The sequence below is a fragment of the Liolophura sinensis genome, chromosome 1 (genome assembly GCF_032854445.1).
Source record: "Liolophura sinensis isolate JHLJ2023 chromosome 1, CUHK_Ljap_v2, whole genome shotgun sequence".
Lineage (NCBI taxonomy): Eukaryota > Metazoa > Mollusca > Polyplacophora > Chitonida > Chitonidae > Liolophura > Liolophura sinensis.
In genome coordinates, this window is record NC_088295.1 from 12,605,969 (window position 1) to 12,633,961 (window position 27,993).

Here is a 27,993-nt window from a genome sequence, read left to right on the forward strand (position 1 = left end):
AATGGTTTCGCTCTCAGTAAGCAATACCACACATCGTATGTGTAATTTGATGTATAACACTGTTCCATCCTATACATAAGTTGTAAGATAGCGGAATAGTGTTAACAGTTCTTATGAAGTTAAATACTGTACTAAGTAGGTTGTACAGGCCCATGGTTTGTAACCATGGCAACTTTATGTCTAGACTATTTGCACTGTATAAGTTACCTCCCTTGGCTTGAAATTCAAATTCTGTACGATGTACCAGTTTGGGTGTATCATCACATGTACAATGTAACGTAAGAAAACTAATTTACTATGGTTTAGTGTGTTAACCATTAATACTGATTACTGTCAGTGTAATGCAGACCATGCGCTTTGATAAATAATAAAGATAACATGGTGTTTCACTTTCTTTCATGTGACACCTATTATTATGCTATTTGGACAACCTTAGGAGACATCCCAGTATGGTCCTGTCAGCAACTATAGGCAGCATTTGGCATAAGATGGTCACATTGTCTGATTGTAGCCATGAACCATCATGGTTTATTAGGACCTGTGTGTAATAGTACATGTGTCACAGCGTTTTCAAACAGACTTGTGCATACATTTTCATGCTGTGATTTTATTATCTTGTTAGTTTTTTTTATATCACTCATTCACATGGTGTAATGATGCTGTATAAAAACACGGTACTTGAACCACCTCTTTAGATAATGGTGATATAGCTAAGACAGCATAACTGTTCATGTAAATACTTCTAGTCAGTTAAGCATGTTACAATGAGCAAAGTATTGTTTCCGAATAATTGGTGTTTTGTTATTCACATGTAATTGCTAATAGCAGCACCTTACTCATATTACATGTATATTGATTTCAAGTTCGACACTTCTCATCTTTTGAAAGTTTATTGTTTCAAGTTAAGAATGTAAGGAACAGGGTTACCCCCACTGATAGTACACACAACCAGCACCACAGATTTATGATCATACACTGTAAAAAGTATATGAGTCATGTATAACAGCAGTACCACATTCAGCCAGCAATGTGTAATACACATATCACCACTTCACTTAATAATACTGTAACAGCACAAAGTATTGTTCTGATATGCCTGTCTTCTCAGGTCTTTCTGTCTCTCTGCACCACCTGTATACGGTAACAATCTCCATGGATATATAAAAGAACGTCAGTCCAGAATGAGTTCTGGAGTCTTCTTATTCCACGTGCTTTACATATGTATTTAGTAAATGGCTGCCTACCTGCAGAAGTAGGTGTTGAATATGCTGACACATTCTCCCTTGTTCTGACAGGGAGATTCCTCACACCTGTTGGTCGCCTCTTCACACTGCTTACCCTGCCAGCCAGGCAAACACTCACACAAGAAGCCATTCACCCGGTCTGTGCAATTACCTCCATGTTTACAAGGGAAACTTTCACACTCATTCACCTTCACCTGGGCAAATATACAATCAATCAGCTGTTCAAAACAACCATTCGGGCCATCTAAATTGTGATTAATATATAGAATTCATTAATAAAGATCAAGTAGAAACAGTCACTGTTTTACCAATTTTCAATTTAATAGGAGTGAACATGGAAATTCATAACAAGATAATATCTGTGATAATGGGAGCCATTAAATAAACCATGGCACTTGGGACGGTATATTCCTGTAAAATTTAATTCAGTCTAATTATACATTGCACATAACAATCAACTCAAACATTTCTTTCAATATTGTTGAATGCTGCCGCTCATATTCAAGTTATGACATACAAGTATTTAGGCAAAAAGTCATAGGAGTCAAGTATGCCTATGGGCAACTTTAAATACTTTAATCTTCTTTGTAAAACAAAATGTTTGAAGCTGGATGCTCAAACTTACTACAAATTGCACTACTGTGGTCAAAACTAAATAAGTTTCAGGCAAGTATTTAGGAATTCATTTTGGATTACAATTTTAGACTTTTTTGTGAAATAGGTGTTGAGGAAGGGGGCGGTGGGGGGGGGGGGAGGTACAATGTGGGTGTGTCAGAAGTGAGTGATTTGGAAGTGCCCTGAATCACAAACATGCTATAAGTTTTTATGGAGAAATGCATCACACATCTCACTTTCACTGACATACAGGGGTCTGTGTGTAAAACAATTTTCACTTACTGAGCAGTTTTTGCCGCTGTACCCTGGTTTACAGTTGCACAGGTAGTTGTTGATCAGATCTGTGCAGTTGAAAGTCCCCTCCAAGTCACACCCGTGGTTGACGCAGTCATCAATATTAACATCACAGTCCTTACCTTGAACAATCAAGAAAATGGAATTACAGACTCTCTTACTCACACCTGTGTTGAGCCTATGATGAATGTCCATCAATTCAACACTCAAACTGTAACATTCTTTCTTAGCAAATACTAACACTGGTCAGGCATGATTTATCACATCATTTTTATGTCTATAACATGAACATGACAATATTGTGAGATTTTAAAAAAATGAATTACATAGGAAAGTATTTGTTCAAAATCAAACTCGGGCTGGATTACAAGTTCAGTCTTCTGCAAAATTAGTGCATGAATAAAACATCCAACTTCTGGACATAAAAGCCAGATTCTGTACAGTCATACTGTAAATGTTTTCTGAATACAGCATGCAAGTTTCAGCAGTCAGGACAAGAATCTCATACTACAAAAAATTTATTAAATTTTATTAATTTAATTTTATATTTGTTTATGGGGTATTTTGCTCAACATAACAGTCACTACGGGGTTCTTATGTCCCTTGTTACCTTCAAACCCGTCAGCACAGTGGCATTTGTAGTCAGCCACAAGGTCCTCACATGTGGCTCCATTCTGACATGAGCCACAGTCATCCAAATTGTGCTGACATAAGGAGCCTCCATATCCCTCCTTGCACACACAGCCATACATCCCTGGGCCAGAATTGGAACATTTTGTACTGCCCATCCCAGTACAGGGATTAGAGCTACATCCATCCACAGGACTACAGCTGGACCAGTTCGCATCTGAAACATGATATAAACAATGGACACAGGTTATCTGACACATCCACTGACAGCACTGCACCAGTCTGCATCTGAAACACAGATTAAAAACAATGCACAGGTCTGCATCTGAATCACAAGTTGCAACATCCATTCAAAGCAGTACAGCTTGACCAGTTTGCATCTCCAACTTATTCTATTAAATATGGGTGAGTGAGTCCTTGAGGTTTAACGTCAGACTTATACAATTTTTCAGTCAAATAATGACGAAGGAATCCTTACAGTGCATGTAATGTGCCTCCCTGTTGCGGGCCGGATTCCCACCTCTCTTTCATCTAGTACTGCTTCACTGAGACGACTTACTGAAGGCAAGTAAGCTGCCCTGCCTCAGCCATTATACTGATATGGGTCAACCAGTCATTGCACCACTCCCTTAAGGCTGAAGGCCAAGCAAGGAATATGCAACTCCCTCTTTTTAGATTTAGAGGGGTGACCCAACCCAGGACTGACCCTGGATCTGCTGCCCTCCCTCCCCCCCCCCCCCCCCCCCCCCCCCGAAGCAAACAAACGCTCTACCAAGTGAGCTATCTGGCCCGTTTATATTAACAAAGGGCAGGCTATATGTAACACCCATCCACAGCACTACCACCCGACCAGTCTACATCTGAAACAATTCTTGTTAACAATAGGTACAGTAAATATATATATGTAAGTTATAAGAGACAGACCATCTTTCTCTCAAGAGAGAGCTGTAACTGTCAGTAACTGAAATAAATGTCATAAACAATACAGGCAGGATTTAACCACTACCATGAGAAAACTCTCCCGTGGCACCTCATACATGCATTGGATGTATACAACCTATACACTATGAAGAGGTGTTCAAATTCGATAACCTCAAAACCCATTTCCAAATATCTTCAATAAAACACTCAACTGAAGTTGAGTGATAACCAAAAATCATGATGGAGCCTTCTGAACCCATTATTATCCATTATAACAGCAGGAGTCTCCCCTTTGAGGACATACACAAACTTACAAAGCTATAAGCACAGCAGGTTAGATAGCTGGTGATACAACGTTTCATATAAATGAAGTACAACAAAACTTAAATAGATTTTGAACTTAATTACCCTAATTGTTCTAATCTTTGGGACATCTGATCCGCTCTTTTACACATGTAATTGTAGCAACAATATTTAGGTTCTTGTTCTTCACATGGTTAGTCAACGTAATGAACAAAATATTCATATCTTTACATTTCAAAAAAACTGGTTGGGAAAATGTTGTTCCTTGCCTTCAGCACTACTAATATCTGATAATTTATTTTCAATCAATTCTTTAAAAAACAGTAAAGCAATACTGGTACTTTTACTTAACAAAAAGGTACTGTACCTATTGGTTGATAGCCATCTTTACAAATACACACATGGGTGTTGTTCACATGGTCATCTATACACTGGCCAGAGCTATTACAGTTCTGGCCCAGGCACAGATCTAAGCGTTGTTCACAATGCCTGCCCTCAAAGCCTGGCAGACACTCACAGCTATAGTTGTTCAGGGCGTCTAAACAGCGACCTCCATTCAGACAAGGCAATGAGGCACAGTCATCTAAAAACACAATACATGTATCCATATTAAAATAATAGGGCCACTTGCACACATTTACATAAATTTATTTCAAGACTGTTTGAACTTTAATGCCTTAATTTTTTGAAGAATGGTTATAAAATATGCATGTAAGTCAACAATAAAATAGAATTATAAGAATGTAAGAGTGTGTATTATATATAATTCTTGTCATGTTGTATCTGTTATGTACAAAAACTCTACTTCCTGGAAATTTCTAACGATCAACGTAACATGTTTTACCTATGCTGACATCACAATCTTCGCCTGTATACCCCGGCAGGCAGAAACAAGTCCTGCGGACACCACCCAAATCCTGGCAGCTACCATTGACACAAGGAAACTGCTCACACACTTTTATCGGCAGCTCACATCTGGAACACAGCAAATGTTCCCAGCAACTGAGACAAAACTTGGCTTTATTGAGCTACACTGCCCCATTGATAAAATTGAGGATACCACATTTAATTGTTAATGACCTCAAGAGGGGTTTCCTATGAAAATGATCTGATATAAACGGAATCTAGAATGAGAGTTCTCTTATGACTGCAAACACAGAGGTGTTACCCTGTGTAACAGATATGACACTGTGTCAGATATGTTACAGTGTCAGAGATGTTACCCTGTTTCGGAGAGGTTAATACCCCGTGTCAGATATGTTACCCTGTGTCAGATATGTTACCCTGTGTCACAGATATTACACTGTGTAACAGATATTACACTGTGTTAGATATGTTACCCCATGTCAGAGATGTTACATTGAGTCAGATATGTTACCCCGTGTCAGAGACGTTATCCTGTGTCAAGAGATGTTACCCTGTGTCAGAGATGTTACCCTGTGTCGGAAATGTTACCCTGTGTCAGAGATGTTACCCTGTGTCACAGATGTTACCCTGTGTCAGAGATGTTACCGTGTCAGATATGTTACCCCGTGTCAGAAATGTTACCCCGTGTCAGAGATGTTACCCTGTGTCAGATATGTTACCCCATGTCACAAATGTTACCCTGTGTCACACATATTACACTGTCAGAGATGTTACCCTGTGTCAGATATATTACCCTGTGTCATAAATGTTACCCTGTGTCACAGATGTTACCCTGTGTAACAGATATGACACTGTGTCAGATATGTTACAGTGTCAGAGATGTTACCCCGTGTCGGAGAGGTTAATACCCCGTGTCAGAGATGTTACCCTGTGAGATGTTATCCTCTGTCAGAAATGTTACCTTGTGTCAGGTATGTTACCCTGTGTCACAGATATTACAATGTGTCAGATGTTACCCTGTGTCAGATATGTTACCCTGTGTCACAGATGTTACCCTGCATCACAGATGTTACCCTGTATCAAACATATGACACTGTCAGATATGTTACCTTGTGCCACAGATGTTACCCTGTCTCAAAAATCTTACCCTGTATCAGAGATCTTGTGTCAAGAGATGCTACAATCTGTACGATATATGTTACCCTGGGTGAGAGATGTTACCCTGGGTGAGAGATGTTACCCTGTGTCAGATATATTACCCTGTGTCATAAATGTTACCCTGTGTCACAGATGTTACCCTGTGTAACAGATATGACACTGTGTCAGATATGTTACAGTGCCAGAGATGTTACCCTGTTTCGGAGAGGTTAATACCCCGTGTCAGAGATGTTACCCTGTGAGATGTTATCCTCTGTCAAAAATGTAACCTTGTGTCAGATATGTTACCCTGAGTCACAGATATTACAGTGTGTCAGATGTTACCCTGTGTCAGATATGTTACCCTGTGTCACAGATGTAACCCTGTGTCACAGATGTTATCCTCTATCACACATATTACAATGTGAGATACATTACCCTCAGTCAAATATGTTATCCTGTGTCGGAGATGTTACTCCGTCTCAGATATGTTACACTGTGTCACAGATGTTACCCTCTGTCAGATATGTTACCCTGTCTCAGAGATGTTACTCCGTCTCAGATATGTTACAATGTGTCACAGATGTTACCCTCTGTCAGATATGTTACCCTCTGTCAGATATGCTACCCTGTCTCAGAGATCTTACCCTGTATCAGAGATCTTATCCTGTGTCAGGAGATGCTACCCTATGTCAGAGATGTTACCCTGTGTCAGAGATGTTACCCTGAGTCAGAGATGTTACCTTGAGTCAGAGATTGTACACAATTTCAGTTTGTACAAAATTTCTTTGCAAGTTCAAATGAGTGCATGTGTACAAATGTTATATAATAGATAGATTTGTGTGATAAAATACCGTCTGCCCGAGAATCCTGCTGGACAGAGACAGGTGAAGTTCCCTAGCAAATCCTGGCACATCCCTCCATTGACACATCTCTCTTCTCTTCCACAATCGTTACGCTCAAACTGACAGTCATCTCCATAGAACAGCTTCTCCTGCTGACAATTGTCTCCAAAGAACCCTACAAAAATGAAAACAAAACAAACACATACATATAGCAATGTAATACCTAAGTATTTGTATGAAAAATCTGTAAAATGAGAAAAAAAAACAAATTTTCCTTTCAAATGGATCTGATCATGACAAAAATGGAAAGAAATAGTGCATCCACGAGGGAGCATAAAAATAAATAGATGTGAAGAGAGTATATATACAAGACCATGTGTGAGAACTTGCCCAGTTATGGGTGAGTTTAGCCGTGCATGTGTCCCGCTAGCACACTACAGGTAGTGCTCCTGTCAACTTTTACAAACACTTAATATAAATGACCGAGCAGTAGTTGGACAAATCCTCCACAAAAATTCAATGATTTCATAAAGATGTACACTGTATATGATCTACACTGTATATAAATAAAAACACCACTGTTTTATCTTTCACAAGTGCTGTATGCTCATACCATGATCTTCTGGCTAAGGAAGTTAACAAAAATAACCATGAAGACAGTATAATACTGTGGCAACTGCTGGACTGCTGTTTAATCTAACTTCAAAAACATTTAATACGTTTTAATTCAATACTATAAAATCTTTCAAAAACTAAGGTACAGAAAATTGTGTAAGTCCATAAGTGGAATTTTGTCGAAATGAGACAGATGAAATTTGAATTTGATTTGTAACTTGTCATAGTGACAGCCATAATTTTGACCAAATAGTTGTAAGGTGAGTGTCCTTACCTTCTGGGCATTTGCACATATAGCCATTTCCCTTTGAAATACAGCTACCACCATTAGCGCACAGAGACTGGTTACAGTACACAAGAGCTGGTGACAAACAAAACATTAACCTGTTTTACACAGACTCCGACAAACAATGCCAACATACATGTCTACAGTCTCGGCGTATCTACTGCTCCTACAGACATTCTTTCAAGGCTTTAATTTTTACCATGCATGGCTTTCTTCATAACACTTGTTTTTAAAGCAAGCAGTTAAAAAGAAATAGCAACCGGAAATTCCTGCATCACACACATCATAAACAATCCTTGACTTACTGGCATAAATGTCTAATATTGCTTATGTATGCCATCATACGCAGAGCCTGCTTCGTTTACTTAAGATTTAATAAAATATTTTACTTTGACTTTTATCTTTGAGATTTATTCATGACTACAATGGATCATGGATACTTTTAAGTTTAAAATGTTTACGGGGTTCATGTTCAGAGACTCCTGAAATCATGGCTATCATCATCTCGAAGACTGGCAGATTTGTGTCCATTCTCCAAAGTTAAGCGCCAAATTATATAAAGTTAAGGATAAAAAATTACTGGATTTACTGATTATTTTGTTCTATGAAATTATACAGGAGTCTATGCAGACAACTTTATCATCAAAAGAAATTAGCCATATGTAAAGATAACATATTACATATGAATCCTTTATTACCAGCATCCTTGCAATCGTCTGCACTGGTTGAGCCATACGTGGTTGTTGTTGTATTTTCAGGACACTCTTCACAAGTACTCTTTCCTATGGCACTTTGGAAATAGTTTGGAGGACATTCATAGCAAGGTACCAGTCCACTGACAGAGACGGTACCTCTGGGACACATTCCTGTTCAGGTGCAAATCAATACAGGACAAATTGTAACAACTGAAATATTGCATAAAATTGCCAACTATAACTTGTGTAAAATGAGTTCTAAAAGTCTGCTCATCTCCACAGACAATCATATAAAAACAAAAGCGGAGCAGTGAACACAATCTGGTGCTGCAAAGAGGCTGTAGTTGCAAGTACGCAAATCCATACCTCATAAGTCTCATAATGAGCCATGTTTGGTGGTGGTACCCGAACAGACCCTCCAAAAAATTTCTTGATTTCTTTAAACTTCCTCACCATTTCATCAATCAGAATATGGGGAAAAAAATTAACCTACCATATTTTATGTTAGGTTCCAATAAATAGTATTTGAGAATGTTAAATGATGAAACTGTTAACTTAGAAAGGTTCATCAGTGATCTCAATTAAGGCATATTTTGTGGTCATTAACTCACTGATTATTTCCCACAGAAACAAAACAGTGAGAGTTTGGTCACTAACTGTACATGTACTTACCCACACACTGATCCCGGACTTGGGCCCCAGGGTTTTCCGTGCTGGTACCATCAGGACACTTCTCACAGGTTGTGCGGTTAACAAAATAGTAACCAATAGGACACTCATTGCATGGAGGCAGACCAGTCTCAGACGTATATGGGCCCAAACAAAATGCTATGGATAGAGAGTACAGGTACACATACCTCCTTAAATACCCATACATATGAACATACATACAGACTGAAAAATGCACTATTCACTCGGCTGTTATCAACATTTTCAATAACGATAAGCTTAAAACCAGAGAGATAATAAACAAGTTCACTGAATTTTATAACCATACATGATACCCTTCTCAACAAAGTCTGGAAATTGATGGACATATATGACTTTGACAACACCTTCATCTAAGGTTCACAAAAATGGAAACCAATGCAACACTGTCCCAGTTTGAATACAGCAGCATTATATTGTTTTTCCTTACCTTTGCACTGACTCGATACAGTGCTACCCGTCTGTCTAGTTCCTTTGGAAACAGGACAAGATTTACATGCTGCCTGAGCCTCCATGTCGTTGTACTCATGTAATGGACAGGGAATGCAGTCTCTTCCTTCGTAGTATGTACCAGGTGGACAAGGAACTGTTGATGGAAAGACAAAAACACCTTGTATGTGTATATCCCAAAGCTTAACTGAAGGCACTCATAACAAAGCCTAAAAGAAAAGACAACACTTGGCCAGATGCATTAATAGTATCCCTCAGAAAGTTTAAAAAGCAGTTTTTATTTTTGTGATGTTGCACATCCGAAATATCGCAGTTCAAAGTAATAGGAAGCACCGTCATGTTATCAGGTTTATCCAATCAGGTGCAAATTATTTCTATAACCTCAGAAAGCATCTGTTCCTGCTTATATCACCTGAATCCTGTTTTGCCCTTGACTTTAAGTGCAAACATGACATGTTTCCGCCTGTTGCTCTAACAAGCACAACCAGTGGTCTATTAAGAATTCCTTTTTGAAAGTTGACTCAGAGTCACCAAGCATGTCAGAAAAATATGCCTGAAACTTTTTAGGTCTGTTTTCACCTCTCTTCCTAAAAAGCTCAAGTTATGTTATTTGTTGTCTTTTTTTTCAAGCTACACAAAAGCTAAGATGGGGAATTTGCCTATAATAACAACCTAATTTCCTATAGAAATAAAAAAGCTCAGGAAATCTCTTTCCTTTGTTTTCTTAACAGGAGAACCCTTGCAGCAAAATAAGATTGGGTCATTTCTTTCATATCTTATTAGTATTGCTTTCAGATTTAAGCAGTAAATACTTTATTAGCCCAACCCTCTTTCATGGATATCACCTGAATGGACATAGGAGGCTTTACTCACAACACATGTTCTCCTCTTGCTTGTATCCAGGTGGACAGTTGTCAGTTGATTGGATATTTTCCAAATGTACCACAGGACAGCCTATTTCCCTCCGAGTCAAATTCAGAGTGTCACACTCCATCTCCAGTGTCTGATTAAAGTTTTTGTTCACAGCTGCCTTGCAAAGATCAAGATTTGCTGTGCTAACACTCAGTTGAAACTCCACTGATGCCTGCAATTTCAAATAGCCATGTGAACAATAGTATGCTTCAGAAAACATAATACACAATTCATGTCAATGGCAAAACAATAAGCAGCTCCATGTACCATTAATCCTACTGGAGCTCTGGCTGATCAGTGCTAATTAATAAACCTACCTTTCAGGAGAAAGATATATGTATGTAGGTACAGGCACAAGTAACTGTGAAAATGGGAACAATTTATATTTTTGGTAGAGAAAAGATAGGTTTTCAGTACACAATCATTATGTTTCTCGTGAATTAAAGCAACAAAGTCCCATAGGAAAGATGTAAGACACTTGGATAATCCTATGATTAAATAATACCAGACTCTCAAAGGGGTTTAATGTATTTCACTGACTTCCAACACAGGCCTTCTAAATGTTACAAGTTGACATGGTTACCATGCAAAGTACCTTTGTCTGTAAACTTGTGTTGGGTCTTGATGCCTAATACGAAACTATGTACTATATGTACATGGAGAAGTACACAACAACCTGACATTTTACACAAAATTGCACACTATTTTAAATAGAATGAGGCGATTTGAGCAGACTGAGTTTAGGTCGCTGAGAAAATTATGGCTGCATGGTTTTCAGAGAGAGGCAGTCAATGAAGCAAAGAGACAGACAAACTGCAAAATCCATTTTAATTTCCTGCTTTTCTTTCTCCAAAGTGACCAACACATGAGTACATCATGTGGCTTTTATCAGGTTTGACTCAAATATACTGATGGATGGCTACACCTCTCAAATTATCTCTTGCCAAAAAAAAAAAAAAAGCCTGAATGAAGCCTGAAAAAAATACCTGGGTCAGGTCAGACATCCTGTCCGACCAAGCTGGTTACAACATAGAGTTATCCAACAAAATAGAGAAAATCACTGATATCTGCAAACACCTGTCAATTACATTATTTACAATTTACATTATTAAGTTTTTTGATATCTGATAAATTAAAAAATTGAAGTTAAATATCCTTCCATTGATTTTACCACAGAAGTGTGAGTAACCATTGTATGGACATGTTGGTCACTTGGCTGTTAGACTCTTTTAGTCCCTGGGGTAGCATACATGTATGTCCCAGCCCTCAGACTAGACAGAAATGAAGAAAGGTGTATAAAGTGAATCCTGTGATTTTTACACATTTTTACATGTGAATGTGTCAAGGTAATTAGGTTATGTTGAATGGGGTTAATGTTGAAAGTACATCTTATTATTCATTTATTTATTTGATTGGTATTTTATGCTGTACCCCAAAAAATTCCTGAGTACAGCATAAAACAAAGATCCAAAAAATAAAACAACTTTTTTCATAGTGTGGCTAATTCTCATTCTAGTTTGGTCAATTAACTCATATCATAATAAACGTGCTCTTACTAATCAATTTGATACTACTATCAGTGATTTATTAAACTGTGGTCATTTTTTTTTTTTTTGGTTTGAAAGCCTTCTTAATACAAGTTCTATGCACTTAAAGCAGAGATTTGGCAGTACATTTACTGACCACAGTAAATGCATTGAATGAAACTCATTACCTGATTTCCTAGATGCATCCAAAGCTGATCATTGTTTATGTTTATGTCTACATTCCCACAACTTGTCATAACCTCTGGTATTCTCTCCACCTCATCAGACACATGCACCTCACATGCATCAAAAGCAATGTGAAGTGCTTCCATGCACCCAGCTGACAAATCCTGCTGATCTGCTGTCTTGAAGAGCACTTTTGCAGGAATGGTGGTATTTGCAACTCGCACAGCTGGTCAGACATAAAGAAATAAGAACATTAGAAGCTGCAATTTTAAACTCATCAGATAATGACGCTGATCATAACAGATGCCCAAAACACAATCTGAGAAAGTCACTGTGGAAATAACACCATAGAGCCAAATTTATTTTATTTAATTATTTGATTGATGTTTTATGCCATACTCAGGAATATTTCACTTAAACAACGGTGGGCAGCATTGCAGTGGGAGGAAACAGTGCAGAGCTCGAGGGAAAACCTATACAGGCAAATATATAAATGTTCTGCGAAAGAAGAACAGGCCAGGTTTCACTCGGCCTGATGTGAGTATGGTGTTACTAGGAGGGGCATGATGTCTGTGGTCTTCAGCCCAGCAGCGTGCAGTGTTGAGACAAGTCATCATTTCTGTCAGCTCATATACCGAATACACCCAAACAAGCACATCAGATTCCAAAAAATGTGCAATTTATACAGGAGATATACAAGTTTTGTAGTCATAATGTTTTCAAACAATATATGAAACCTGCCCTCAGAAAGTACATCCAGGTTAGAATCTGGTAAGTTGTGCTGAAAACGATCTGGTCCAGTCTAGGAAACTTGAGCAGACAGTGAATATATATGTTCAATTACAAGGAATGTAAATTCTCTAATAACTCATGTTGTAGTATCAAATTATGGGGAGCTCGTAAAACTCCTCCCTGCCCGTATCACGATGGTCCACAGCTGTGAACTCATTTTTGCTTTCCTTTATTACATCACAATAATTGGTATGTGCTCATAAAACATATATGAAGTTCACACCCGCTGCAACGTCGCATAAAAAAATGATGTCTTCAACTGTCACTTGGACCTTCTGTATTCAAAAACTTGTCCTTGTATAGAGTCTTTGTTGAGTCACCAGTTCGCAATTCTCTTTACCCCTTTACCCCAAAATTAACCTTGAAATCAGAGGGATATGATGTTTTGTTTCTGGCAAGCACATGCAAAACTACAGAGTAAGTGAAGGATGCAACATCACTCATTTGTCTTCAGGCTGAAGTCCAACATTCATACACAAAATAACAAAAATATGCCATGTGAAAAGAGTTCAACTTCAAAATGTCCTTTCCTAATAGAAATTTGGCTGGATTGTTATGATAATCAGCTATAAAACAAAAGATCATGAAACAGTTGCTTGCAGAAAGTTACAAACGTGTTCGTCATATAAATAAAGACACTAAGGAGTTATTTTGGTTAAAGCTTATTGTGAATTTTTCATTAATATTAAACAGCCAATGTCTTCAGTTAAACTTTAAGTTTAATGAATGCATACATCTATGTACTTACGTTTAATGCACTGAGGGACAACTGGTAGCATCAACCCATCCTCCTTTAGCAATTCTATTACACCCAGAGAGGTTTCTTTTCCATGGATTATGTAGCCATCATTACATCGAAAATGACATGACACAAGAGAGTTTACTGTTTCACAAACAGAAACATTACCATTTAGCAGCAGGTAGTTGAGAATCAGTTCAGAAGAAGTTGCCACTGAAAATGAACCAGGTGACAAACAGGTGAGTTCAACTGACCACAATTAATACACATCTGAGTATGAAAGTAATACAACCAAAACAGTGCAAGCCACCTGCCTACTTGTTACCGTCATGACCAAGCCAAGATGGTCTTGGCACCCCATTGAGTTTCCAAAGTCATGAGAAAAAGATAGAGATGGTCAAGCCAGAAAATGACCACTTTTGTTTCCTTCCTCTAAAGCAGTAGGTTGAGTAGTTTGCCTTCAAATTGCTTTAGTTTACTTGTGTGACATCTCGGACAACACTACTAGTTATTCAACAGCCTCATCTGACTCACATGGTTGAAGGCAGGCACACCACATTAGACCTCATAGTCTGCACTGTCATGATGTCAGCAACATCGTGTTTACTGCTTCACAATTTATGCGTGTTGACGCTCACTCTTTGCAAAGTTGCACCAACATTTCAATGTACAGATTTCAGAATACTGTCAAGCATATTATTTACATACATTAATGATGCTGTATGTTGGGTCTGCAAATAAATCCTGTTTACTGTCGTCTCTATCTATCTCACACCAAGTATGAGTGTCTATACTCATTTCTGTCTTACCAGATCTAGCTGTATCGCTATACACTTGCCTACTCCTAACCATCATGACCATGAGACAATTCCAAGTGATATCAAAGCAAGGAATTGACCAAGCAACTTCAGGAATGAGACATACATATATTCTTTGGTTTGTGACTCAATATCACTTTCTACAATACTTTAAACTCAAAATTAAATTGGTTGCGGAAGCCAAGGTTTAAATGACCTGTTACTGATAGTGATAGTTTTAAACCAGAACATTTATTTATTAATACATTTCAAATGGTTTCCTTTGAAAACTGATGCAGTTATTAGAAAGAGCTAATTTTGCAGTAAAATGATCTCAATGATTCTTATGCATTCATCAATGATTTACGACAAAAGGTCTTTTTTGAGACAGTTTGATTTATGTACAAATGTTACATCTTTACTATTTTTGATGTCAGCCATCTTCTATTTCTCAGTCCAACTGATATTGTAACATCACGCTAATCATCACCAATTCTACCAGAAAAGGTGACATCATTCTAGTTCCTAGCTGGTTTAAAACGTGTTCACGATGGTACAGCCATCCATCTTGGATTCCTGGGTGAAAATGTGGCATTAAAACAATGTCAGATTCGGAATCCCAGAGGTAGACTTCCGACAAAAAGTGTACTTTATTGCTCATGATCAGATATGTTTAAAGAACACACACGGTAAGGTTTCACAGTATGGACCTGGACAGGGAATTTTCAATCCCCTCACTCTCACAGTGTTTGGTGACAATAAACCGTTGACAATTAGGCTTGTGTGACTGTTTAAACAGTCTAATGTTCACTGAAGGCTTGTCTTCCACCAATATGGTGTGCATACTGATCTGCACATCACACATGCATTTGGCTGAATATTTGTGGAGATAGTTCACATATCATAGGTGTCCTCTGACTTGAGAAAATAGGTCAAAGGTCATTTGCCCAGGCCACAGACTGCATTGCTCAGTGAGTCCAACACATCAGCGAAGCATGAATGAAGTTTCAATGAATGTTTTTTTCTTTTTAAATATAGTACTGTACATACTGTAAATATGAATAACGACCACACAAAAGTCGGGACTTGAAAGTAACCAGTGTGGGTGAAATAAAGAAAATTATTTATGTTCCTTTTAGATTTGATTCCTACAAGAACAGACAAGTTCACCAATTTCATGACCAACTTTCACAAAACTTCCTAAATCAATTTTTCGTAACTTTTCTCTTAAATGACATCGTTTATGGAACTATAACCTAATCAACAAAAAAAGTTTTGTGCAAATAAAAAAGTTCCAAAAATATGACCTACTAAGTTTCAATGACATGACAGATGGAATTCTTTACAACAACACCCATTGGTCAAAATATCAAAGGGTTAAAGGTGTGGTACATGTGATTGATGCAGAATACTACACTATATAGTTACACCGATACTTTTATTGCCATCATAGAAAAAAACACAACAAAACTTGAAACCAGACCAGTGCAATAGGTTAAAAATAGAACTTGGTGCATTACGTACCTTGAACAAACACCTGGAACGAACAGACTGCAGTAAGGTTATTTCTTGTGGCTGTCACATACACATCTCTCATTGTATCTATGTCAGAGTAGCTTATGTCTAGTTCCTCAGGGTTAACAATGACCTCAGCACCTGGAGGCTTTTTCACCCAAGTGGAGACAGGAACTGATCGGCTGTCTCCAATACGGGATATAAACTCTACTTTTGATGTGGGGCATTCTAATATAATGGGATTCACATCTGCAGAGAGAACAATACAAACCAGTTTAGAAAGCAACAGGATGAATGCTTCCTGCATCACTATATCCTGTAACAAGGTATTCAGAGAATACCTGTAGCTCACCTGATTAAGCAGTTTGTAAAACTGCATAAGTGTGAAGTTATGTGACATATTCAAATATTGACCTTTAAACCAAAATAAAGTAGAATGATTGACACTGTTATACACACATATTAATTAGACAGTGCTAAGATCTTGGCATTAAATCAACAATAAAGGTGAAAATTATTATACTGTCACAACTATGACTGTTCCATCGTATGCGTAAGGAGTGCAGAGCAGTGACTTCAATATGCTATGGAGTTGTAAATCACTGTGGCAGTAAAAGACACTGTGGGGAGTTTATATGCACAACTTTACCATGGATATGCAAATTGCACACTGCATTTGGCAATCCACGTACTACGTTTGGCATCTGCAATCCTGTGAATGGCTAAGGAAATGTTGAGCTATGAGGTAAAAAAAACTCCCTTGATCTTTGATATGCAAATCCCTACCGACAATTGGTTATCTGTGTACTATAGGTGGCCTCTGCAAACCTATGATTGGTCAAAAATTTTAACCACAGCGGAAACCGACAACATGAGCATACCTCTCACAATACCTCTCCTTACTTCGTAAGGTGAGATAAAAATGCAAGGTATGTAATGTTTACAGCAAGTTCAAGACACACATCATAGTATAAATGGTTGTGCTTGATCATAGCAGGTGTAGTTATGTCTCACCTGCAACTGTTATGGGCAAGTGACACTGGCTGTTTAACCCTCATCTCTGGGTGGGTGTGTAAATCCAGGTAGTGTGTGACAGGAAAGGTCTAAGTCTAACCTTAACATGACCTCACCTGTAACTGTTATGGGCAGGTGATACTGGCTGTTTAACCCCTCATCTCTCGGCCTGTAAATCCAGGTGGTGTTGTGTGATAGGAAAGGTGTAAGTCTAACCTTAACATGGCCTCACCTGTAACTGTTATGGGCAGATGACACTGACTGTTTAACCCCTCATCTCTGGTTGTGTAAATCCAGGTGGTGTGTGACAGGTGTGTGACAGCAGAAACCGACAACATGAGCATACCTCTCACAATACCTCTCCTTACTTCGTAAGGTGAGATAAAAATGCAAGGTATGTAATGTTTACAGCAAGTTCAAGACACACATCATAGTATAAATGGTTGTGCTTGATCATAGCAGGTGTAGTTATGTCTCACCTGCAACTGTTATGGGCAGGTGACATTGGCTGTTTAACCCCTCATCTCTGGTTGTGTAAATCCAGGTGGCGTGTGACAGGAAAGGTGTAAGTCCAACCTTAACATGACCTCACCTGTAACTGTTATGGGCAGATGACACTGACTCTTTAACCCTCATCTCAGGGTGTGTAAATCAAGGTGGTGTGTGATAGGAAATGTGTAAGTCTAACCTTAACATGACCTCACTTGTAACTGTTATGGGCAGATGACACTGACTCTTTAACCCTCATCTCAGGGTGTGTAAATCCCGGTGGTTGGGGTGTAACACGAAAGGTGTAAGTCTTACCATAACATGGCCTCACCTCTAACTGTTAAGGGCATGTGACACTGTACGTTTAATCCCTCGTCTCTGGGTGTGTAAATCCAACTGGTGTGTAACAGGAAAGGTGTAAGTCTAACCATAACATGACCTCACCTGTAACTGTTATGGTCAGGTGACACTGACTGTTTAATCCCTCGTCTCTGGGTGTGTAAATCAAGCTTGTGTTCTGCAGTAAGGGCTTGTCTAACTGTAATCCTCTTGTTGTAAAACATCAGCCACACTCCCACTGAAGCCAGGCACCATGTACCTCATCACTGTGCCATCTATTTGTGGGCAGGAGTTCACTGTGGGGAGAATTTCACAAAATATTAACAATTCTTGGAATAATGCTTTTACAATAAATGCAACAGAGCCATCAGAGTAATAAATATTATCACAACAGAACATTACTGTCATCAACTGACGCATGGAAAACCCATGTACATTAATTATGTTCACACCTAATTGTCAGCATTTATTATCTACAATACAAACTATCTGGTGGTGTTTGGTTACAATGTTATCCTTACTTGTAAACCACAATGTCATTGGCTACAGTGGCAGCTGACAAGATCCTTCAAATATTGTCATTTACAGATAATTATTCGACCAAGACACACATTTAGAGTGCGACTTGTAGCAGTCTTTATAAATTCAATAAATTTAATAAAATCAAAATTTCCCTGCCCATCAACCCTGTGCATATATATACTGTCTGCAGTTTGAAATGCTTTTACAATTGTCATAGGATCATTCCAGTGAAGATGGTGGGGGTCTACATGGGTATAGAAGGGTGAAAATGGCACTGACAGGATGTTAACTGGTCTGCATTCGTACCACGGGGAGTTAGGGGACATCCGCACGTTTTTCCTCAGAACGTGTGTTTCTTAGAACTTGCTCGGTCTCTGCCTGTGTCATACCCAGAGTGGATTGAGTTAAGTTTTGAGATAAGAATCGGTTGCCTTTCTGATTTAGGTCTGCCTTTGACAAACCAATGGGGATCAGTTTTGGGAGTCTGCCGGAGTTTACCATGGGGCTGGTGAGTTAGGTTTGTGAGAGCCAGCCATGTATTACTCATGAATTACCCATAAGCCTTTCTTAAATAATTATTTTTCAGAATAAACTATGACATGCAGAACAAATTCCATAAATATGATACTGTTGCTTTATTTCTTGAGTTCTTGAGTTGAGTTGTCACTTTTAGCATGAGAGTTATTTAATAACTGCTTATATTTAAAACGGCAAAACGAGGAGTGTCCAAAGTTTCTGCTGTTTTACTACTAATTTTATCCAGTAGATTTACCTGGTTCTGTGCAACTGCAGTAGTAGCCATTCAGAAAACTGGTGCAGTTGTTCCCATAATAACATGGTTGAGAATCACAGTGATTGATCATGTTTTCACACATTTTGCCAGTATAACCTGTAAAGAAGTCATTTGTTTGGTGAGATATCATCAAATGTCACTTCTGATGCATCCTCATTTTAACATAAAAGGTCTTAAATACAATCATGTAGTTCTACATGTTTACAGTTGTTTTCACATATTTACCTGTCATTTTTGATAAAGAAAAATAAGCAACAATAAATATGGTGAAAATTTTGAACAATTATACTTCTTACTGTGACATAAACCCCATTCTGATGGATTTTACCTTGAGGGCAGTGACAGTATGGGTAGTGATTTTCCACACGGCACTCTCCTCCATTGTCACATGCAAAGGTATCGCACAAATCTGCTGCAAACAGTTCAAATATAGCTCAATACATGCTCATTCACAAGCAACTCATGCAGAAGTAAGAAGTAAATATACCAAATACAGTACTTCACATGAAGTTTGGTACTATGTATGCACTTTTCAGAGCACTTTAAATGATACTTTTGATGCCAACACTTGTGTTTTCTCTATAATTGGGAAATTTAGCAAAAAAACCTCTTAATTGGCCCTATATTGTGGCTAAATCAGTCGGAATCAAGCAAAATGTGTCACTTGAAAAATGCCAACCTGCAGTATGATGTATGAAATACAGTGCATTGTATATCATCTTATACATAAATAAACACTACAATCTCACTTTCCCAGTCTCTCTGACCACAAACGGTGATGTTAAACACTCTCAAATGTTCTGATAAAATGATAAAGTCAAATACGTGCACAATTTATCGAAACAGATAAATCTTGATGCTCAGTTTCACATTTACATAGAGATAAGAAGGCAACTTTCATGAATATGACCTATGAATCAAAAAAAGAAAAAATACCCAATGCAGTATAACCAATTTAATGGGTACTTTTTATAATGATTCAAAAAGCAAAATACTAGGAAATAAAAGATAAAATTATCACAGCTAAAAATAAAGATAAAAACATAAAAATTTACAGATGCAGCCATAGATCTTAGCAAGAAGCTGCCATGATCAGGTAAATTAAGTCTTCAAGAGTAACAAAAATTCCAACTCACTGTCATTGAAGCAGTCTTTGGCCATGACTACGCCTGTTGAGTTAGTGGTGTAACCTTCAAGACAAGCCTTACAGGTGGTCTGGCCACCCTGATCCTGGTAAAACCCACGCGGGCATTCTGTACAGGGCTGGAGGCCCTGATTGGCAGAGTAAGTGCCCATTGGGCAGGCCGCTACAGCAATGAAGGAAACTAGTTACGTCACTATTAACAACAAACAGCATTAAAGCCTCTCTCTTTCTAAAACGTGCTCCAACATTTAAATAAATATACTGGTACAATGTAATCTGCATTTTGGAACAGGCAATTTTTCTTCTATGATGTGGTTAGAGCAGAGTTTGATGGACACTACTGCATCTTGTCACTTTACTGAAATCTTTCTTAAACAGCTATGTAATAAAAGCTGTCTGCACCTCCATGTCCACGGTAGGGTCTACATAAAAATGGTATAATATGTGAGACAGTGCCATACATGTAAAATTGTCCTCAAGAGAAAACAATAAATAGATATGACATGAAATATGAAAAGGGTATAAATATGATAGAAACTATATAGTCCCTCTTAAAAAGACCTCATCCTCAAACTGCCTTGAAACACTGATATATGTAATGTTATGAGCATATCTAACTGTTGTTTTATTATGAAATCCTACATGTAACACTCAAAGTGGGGGCATAGCGCTGTCTATTCAGTTGGTCAGCATATCCCTGTACATATTATATGAACAAATCTGAGCAGAACATTTATAACCAATCAGCCATTACAAGCACAAATAATAATCATTCTTCCGAACAGATCAGAAATTCTTTCCTCTCACCAATACACTGTGTGATGTTATGTGATCCAGTGGCCAGTGTCTTCTCCCCAACAGGACAATGGGTACATGATGTGCTATTTGTCCAGAATGTGTTGTGAGGACACTCGGTACATGGGGGGAGGCCAGATGCTGAATACCAACCCACAGGACAAAGAGCTAAAACACAAGACAAACTCAAGAGTTGGTACAATGCCATGCAAATTATTATAACTTACTTTCACTTATGTAAATCTAATAAAATAAATTTTACACTTTAATTATTTCAATATTATGTGCAAACTAAGAAGACAACATTTAAATGTACATGTAGCATAAAGTGAGTTTTTATGTTCAACAATTATCTCAACAAACCAGCTGACAATTTCTTATTAACAGCAGAAGTGCATGTGGTACCAGGTACCACATGATATACGTGGAAATGGTGAAATAATCTTTGTTCTTTTTACTTTTACATGTCAAACATTGAGATCAGAGATACGTCAGGTCTCCTACCTGTACAGAGGGTAGGACTACTCCTTCCCTCCAAGTAAGTGAAGAATCCATCAGCACACCTTATACAGTTTCTCTCTCCCTCATTTTCCTGGTATGTGCCAATCCCACAAGCCTCACACCCAGCAGTACTGATCATGCTTCCTGCTGGACAGTTCACTGATGGACACAGAAATGAAATTCAATCAACTGTAAAGTATTGATCTTGTTCTCTTGTTCTGCAAACTGTAGCTGGCAGTGGAGGCAAATGATAACAGCATCCTTATATCACAGCTTTATATTAAATCTGCTTAGAAGAAAATTACACACGGTTATGTAGCCAGATACCATATGTCACACTGCTGGAGACAACCAATTTCAGCCACACTTTGAAAAAGTCCCCTATTGTATATTTTATTCTTGATTGGGTTTTTACCCCATACTAAAGAATATTTAACTTATACCATGACATCCAGCATTATGGTGCCAAGAAAATGAACAGAGCTGGAGGCAACTGGTAGCAGATCTTCCCAAATATGACTGGAGACTGGTGAGAGGTTTCTGGGTTATTGTACTGGCCACTATTCCCCAGTCTTGTAATAACACACCAAACTTACGTTGCATGTAAATAGTTTTCTGTGTGTAATCTTAAGCACTGACCTATCCAAAAAATTATTCAAACTTACAGCACCACCAGATTTCAGCATCCTCTCTCAGTTTTTGGTGTGAGGGGCAGGTGTAGTCATTACTTAATCGCCCCAGAGGCTGGCCAGTAAGAGCTGAACAATTCTGAGATACTGCCTCTACCATGTGCAGGTAATCCAAGTCTGGGTTGATACCCTTCGTAGACAATAAGTCAGTCACTGTATCGGAGCAAAACTTAATACGCTCACTGCTTTCATTAATGGGTGAGTACTGTACAGTAAGATGGACTAAAACCTGCAAACACAAAAGGAACAAGGGTTCACATTAACACAGAATACACCTGTAAACAGATTCTTGTAAAATGTCTGAAAAATTATACCAGGAGCATACTGACAAAATGAACAAATGTGAGGCATGACTCATCAACCATGATTCCCTGAGATGACCTGTATGTAGTTTTGATTAAGAAAATTAAGCAGAACATATTTCATTATTATTATCCTAATTCTCATAATTTTGGGGGCATCTGGTCTGCTCTTTTTAGCCAATATACATGTAATTGTAACAAGAAAACACAGCAAGAGAACACACTCTCCTTTCTCACATGGACAGTCCATCAGTAAATGTCCATATCTTAACTTCTCCAAACAAATCACAGAGAAAAGTAATTGTTGCTTTCAACACTACAAATATCTGTCCTAAAAATTAAAAGAATTACAGAATTATTGTCAGCGATGATCATGTTTATTATGTAAACGGGTGTATGCTATCTGAATAGAGCTATTAACCTGAATAACAGACCCCAGTATCACTGTACGGAACAGCTTTAATTTCATATCATAGTGTACTTGCCTTGCTGCCATTAGCTGTGGCACTGATGGAATTTTGGGCATTCAGTGGAACCCCTATGAGAGATGAGCACTTTTCAGACACAAACTCCTGCAGACGTGTGAACAACTGCACCAGCTTAACCCTGTACTGATCAATGCAGTCATCTGGCATGGGTTGATCTGGCTGGTATTCAAACTGAAACACGTCCTCTAGTTGAGCTCTGTCACTAACTACATGAAAAAACAAATGGTCAAGATTACAATGTGGATAACCCAATTCTTCAAACTTTTTAAAGCAATCATTTCATATTTACAAGGGGTATGATTTGGAGAAAACAAATTCATTAATCAACTTTGTGAACAAAAAAAAAAAGAAATGGCACAGTTCTCTGTGCATATTTGACATTAAATGTGTCTTGTAAATTTTTGGTCCCCAGCGCAGCACGTTCACCTCTTTGATGGGCATTTGGAAGCTGGATGGTTGTAAGGCCCAAAAACAATTCTTTGTAAGGCCCAAAAAACAATATGTATTGTGAGTGTTTTGCTTACAACACTTTTGGTATAGCAACAAATACCAATTTTACCATGAATGTGGTGAATGTCACTATGTAATGACATTTCATGATCATCTAGTTACATGTATACAGTTATAAAAGATACTTTAGCTGCTTCACCATAATAATATACTCTATGAAATAAACATGAAACATGTTTAAGCTTTATAATAGCTTATTCAAATATGTGTATGTATTTACATAATACATACTTACAATTATAGCTAATAATAACTTCCACTAGGATAAGTTGCTGGTGCATCCTTGCTGCTTGCAAAACAATTCATTCAAATGCAGTGACTAATTTCACATAAATTAAATGAACTGTTACAAACTATAAACTACCATGCTATGTGGGACGAGGGAAAAGTAACAGTTACTAGATAACAACAGAAAGACTACAGCTCTTAGACAAACTGATACTGGCTTTGGAAGACCTGATCTATGGGTACATCTGCATATAACATGGAGCAAGCTCACTGTAGGGCAAGTGCACAGTACAGCAAGCTCACTGTAGAGCAAATGAACTATACAGCACGCTCACTGTAGGGCAAGTGCACTGTACAGCAAGCCCACTGTAGGGCAAGAGCACTGTAAAGCAGGCTCATTGTGGGGCAAGTGCACTGTAAAGCAAGCTCATTGTAGGGCAAGTGCACTGTAAAGCAAGCTCACTGTAGGGCAAGTGCACTGTAAAGCAGGCTCACTGTAGGGCATGTGCACTGTAAACAGGCTCACTGTAGGGCAAGTGCACTGTAAAGCAAGCTCACTGTAGGGCAAGTGCACTGTAAAGCAAGCTCATTGTAGGGCAAGTGCACTGTAAAGCAGCCTCACTGTAGGGCAAGTGCACCGTAAAGCAGGCTCACTGTAAAGCAAGCTCACTGTAGGGCAAGTGCACTGTAAAGCAGACTCACTGTGGGGCATGTGCACTGTAAAGCAGGCTCACTGTAGGGCAAGTGCACTGTAAAGCAAGCTCATTGTAGGGCAAGTGCACTGTAAAGCAAGCTCACTGTAGGGCAAGTGCACTGTAAAGCAGGCTCACTGTAGAGCAAGTGCACTGTAAAGCAAGCTCACTGTAGGGCAAGTGCACTGTAAAGCAGGCTCACTGTAGAGCAAGTGCACTGTAAAGCAAGCTCACTGTAGGGCAAGTGCACTGTAAAGCAAGCTCACTGTAGAGCAAGCTCACTGTAGGGCAAGTGCACTGTATAGCAAGCTCGCCGTAGAGCAAGCGTACTGCAGATAATACATACAGATGCAACTCTGATGGCACCTATCACTTGTGCACTTTTAATGTATCGCTACAGTTTTGAGTACAAAGCAACAAGAGATTAAATCAAGCTCATTTAAAAAGTATAGTTCAAAATTTATCCCTGGACATGATAGCAAAGGTAAATGATATTTGACTCTTAAAGCCATATTATTAATTATTTCAATGGATGGCCAATTCTTTGGAGTGTGCGCTTAAGGTTTAATGCCATACTTAACAATTCTAATCCTTAACAATACAGATTTTATCATGTATGAGATTCTTTCATGGAAGATTATGAAGATTCCCTTCTTAATTTAGGGGTAAAGATAACAGATATTAATGCACTTTATCCCTAGTGGATGAATAGCTCTAGACCTATAATCTGAAAATACAGTAGCTGTAAGAATTACATCAATCAATACATCTGATATTAAGCAAATATGACTATGTTTAACACATTACCATAATGCTTTTAGTTTTTAGACATTCTAATTATCTTAACATTCTCAAATATCCCCACCCCATGAATCTTCTGCAAACACCGTCAATGAAAGCAAACATTTTGTCAACAGTTCTTCACACAATTACATTTGGTCCCACGGAGGTCTTAGCAGCATGAACATAAATACTTACTTGAGACACAATTGGGTGTTTCAGAGTTGGTCCACTGTGGTTGACCAGTGCCATCTGTACAATTTGTCTTAAAGCTCCCTTCAAGGTCGTCCTGGTAGAAGGTGAAGCCTGGCTTACATGTCAGAGAACAAGAGAGGCTTGTCGGGCTGACTGATGACAGAGGCTTACACTGCCTATCACCATTGACAGGAATGGCAATCTGCTGCTCTGCACATACAGTGTCTACAAACAAGACAAGTGTTAAGTTTACAGTCTAATGGATTCTCCAATATCTGTGATATTTCATCTAAGCATGTTGGAAATCAAACGACATATCAGAATAGAATTGCACAGCTGGAATGTACTTGTTCCTTTATTTGATTGTTATTTTATGCCATACTCCAGAATATTTCAGTTATATCACACCATCCAGCATTATGGTGCGAGGAAACCAGGCAAGGCCTAGGGGAAACAAACAATTATCTATAGAGACCTTTCCACATATTAGCTGAGAATATACATGTGTTCATCTTGGAGAAAATCATGGTAAAATTGTTTGTTTAAGAAAAAAGTCCAGTCAACATCCATGGAGGACTTTGTAGAAACAAATATGGCTGCTACAGTGAGACTGGATTCATAAATAACATTTTGAATAAACGTGTACAGGATGAAAAATTTGCCATTGTTCATACAGGTCAAGCACAGACAGGCTGCAATTTGGAATTGTCCAATGAAAAAGGTTGTAACACCAACAAATATTTATATATAAAATCGCGTGAGTTGGAGAAAAACAATAATATAAAGGATAGTACAGCTACATGTATATGTGAGGTATGCATGAATGAATGCTGGCAGTTTGTCATACTTAACAAGTTTTCAGTCATATGACAACAAGGAGTCATTAGTTGTGTGCGCATATACTGTGTCTTCTTGTGGCACAGCAAGTCCATGCCTCCAAAGTGCTGCCATCACTAACGTGACATCCCCAGTCACATTATACTGACACTGGACCAACCAGCCCTGTTTCCTTGCTCAAACCTCTCAATGCAGAGCGCCAAGCAAAGCAAAAAAAAAATACCATTTTTAAAGACTATGACCTGACCTGGGTTTGATCCAGGGTCTCCCCACTTCGAGGAGGATGTTCTAACCATCAGGCCACCAAGCCAGTGTTTAGGCAAGGAATTTTTTCCAAAATGACGCACTTACACTTCACATGAACTTGAAAACTACAGGACTTTGCCCTGTTGTATTTATCTGTTGCCCATGCCTGCACTGTCACATATTTGCCAATGTCTGAAGGGGTGATTCTGGAAGGTGACAGGGTGACCTCAATATCCACTCCAGAGGTGTTAACGAGATCTTTACTCAAAGGAACGTCAGCAGTCATATGTGGGTAGAGCACCTCCTCCGTGTTTGGGCAGGTTATATCTGGTCGCTGAAAAGCTAGTAAGATAGCAAAAGATGAAACTCAGGAAATTTACAAAAGTAAGGTACATTACCAAGCAAATCATTCACAAAATTTATACAGTTTTATACATTTTATCATTTGTTTTTCAGATGTACAGTCCAAGCAAATTGATAAGACAAACGTCATGGTCAATGAAAAATGTATTACATACACAAATCATCTGTAGACAGTACTGCCCAATTCTATATACACAAAATAACTAGTGTTATTTACTTGTGTTATTGTGTCAATACCGTGAAAAAAAACTGCCGTGTTTATAATTATAATTACTGGTATATTTCAGAAAGAGGAACTACTATAGTTCGTTGACCTTTTCAACCAGCTGAGTAGCGCTTGTGGTCTGGATGCTCTGGGGAAAGTTGACAAAACAGGGTTAGGGGTTGAAGGGAAATCTGAAGTTGAATAGCTCACTGCGGGTGGTTGATGGTTCTCACACATATGACTAGAGACAACATAGAAAGTCAGCATGTCCACTGGCCAGCAATGTGCATGAAAACACTCTTGCCAGTGAAGGGGCAGCATAGGCCTTGAGCAGTCAGTCTGAGTCAACATGCAAGGTAAAAATGTAGGCCCCCTTGCTCACATGATTTCCTGAGCCATACTGTCTTTTGTGTACTATCACTTGTTCTCTAAGGGCAATGACAGGCAATGAACACAATTCATAATATAAGCTCATCTGTCAGAGTTTTTGCAGCAAACAACACACGTGCAGGAACAACAAACATGTTAGTGAGACACTAAATTTTTAAATTTTTTCAGATGGTCGTTCTCAATAACATGGGAGACGATGCGATGCGAGGATGATTAGTTGTCCGTTGCATGTAATCCGATTGACCCACCAAAATCGATCCAACCCAAGCGTTTTTTTTTTCAGTAGGTGGAACAGCTGTGTTAAATACGAGTGTTAGTCTGCCTTTATATACAGAAATTACACTCCGCATTACATGTTTCTTCTTGTACGAAACTCTATTTTCGCCCACTTCAA

At 38.4% G+C, this 27,993-nt stretch overlaps 1 protein-coding gene and 1 long non-coding RNA gene across 2 annotated transcripts in view; both read right to left on the reverse strand.

Annotated features, from left to right (window-relative positions):
* The window catches only part of LOC135464119 (sushi, von Willebrand factor type A, EGF and pentraxin domain-containing protein 1-like), a 61,691-nt gene that overhangs the window by 6,602 nt on the left and 27,096 nt on the right, over positions 1–27,993 (reverse strand). The window contains exons 24-41 of the mRNA XM_064741648.1: positions 26,747–26,983; positions 25,562–25,783; positions 23,151–23,359; positions 22,439–22,592; positions 21,186–21,341; positions 20,371–20,541; positions 12,237–12,460; positions 10,484–10,694; positions 9,591–9,746; positions 9,125–9,280; positions 8,456–8,623; positions 7,746–7,832; positions 6,866–7,031; positions 4,852–4,982; positions 4,375–4,590; positions 2,764–3,000; positions 2,142–2,275; positions 1,245–1,438 (exon numbers count right to left, since the gene is read on the reverse strand). Of these exons, the coding sequence (XP_064597718.1) occupies positions 1,245–1,438; positions 2,142–2,275; positions 2,764–3,000; positions 4,375–4,590; positions 4,852–4,982; positions 6,866–7,031; positions 7,746–7,832; positions 8,456–8,623; positions 9,125–9,280; positions 9,591–9,746; positions 10,484–10,694; positions 12,237–12,460; positions 20,371–20,541; positions 21,186–21,341; positions 22,439–22,592; positions 23,151–23,359; positions 25,562–25,783; positions 26,747–26,983 (3,229 nt within the window). The remainder of the gene's footprint in view (positions 1–1,244; positions 1,439–2,141; positions 2,276–2,763; positions 3,001–4,374; positions 4,591–4,851; positions 4,983–6,865; positions 7,032–7,745; positions 7,833–8,455; positions 8,624–9,124; positions 9,281–9,590; positions 9,747–10,483; positions 10,695–12,236; positions 12,461–20,370; positions 20,542–21,185; positions 21,342–22,438; positions 22,593–23,150; positions 23,360–25,561; positions 25,784–26,746; positions 26,984–27,993) is intronic.
* Positions 13,781–19,644, reverse strand: LOC135481894 (uncharacterized). Its single transcript, XR_010446190.1, has 5 exons — positions 19,563–19,644; positions 19,214–19,330; positions 18,025–18,215; positions 16,087–16,326; positions 13,781–13,978 (listed from the first exon to the last, which is right to left on the reverse strand). It is a non-coding gene; the product is annotated as an uncharacterized LOC135481894 (long non-coding RNA).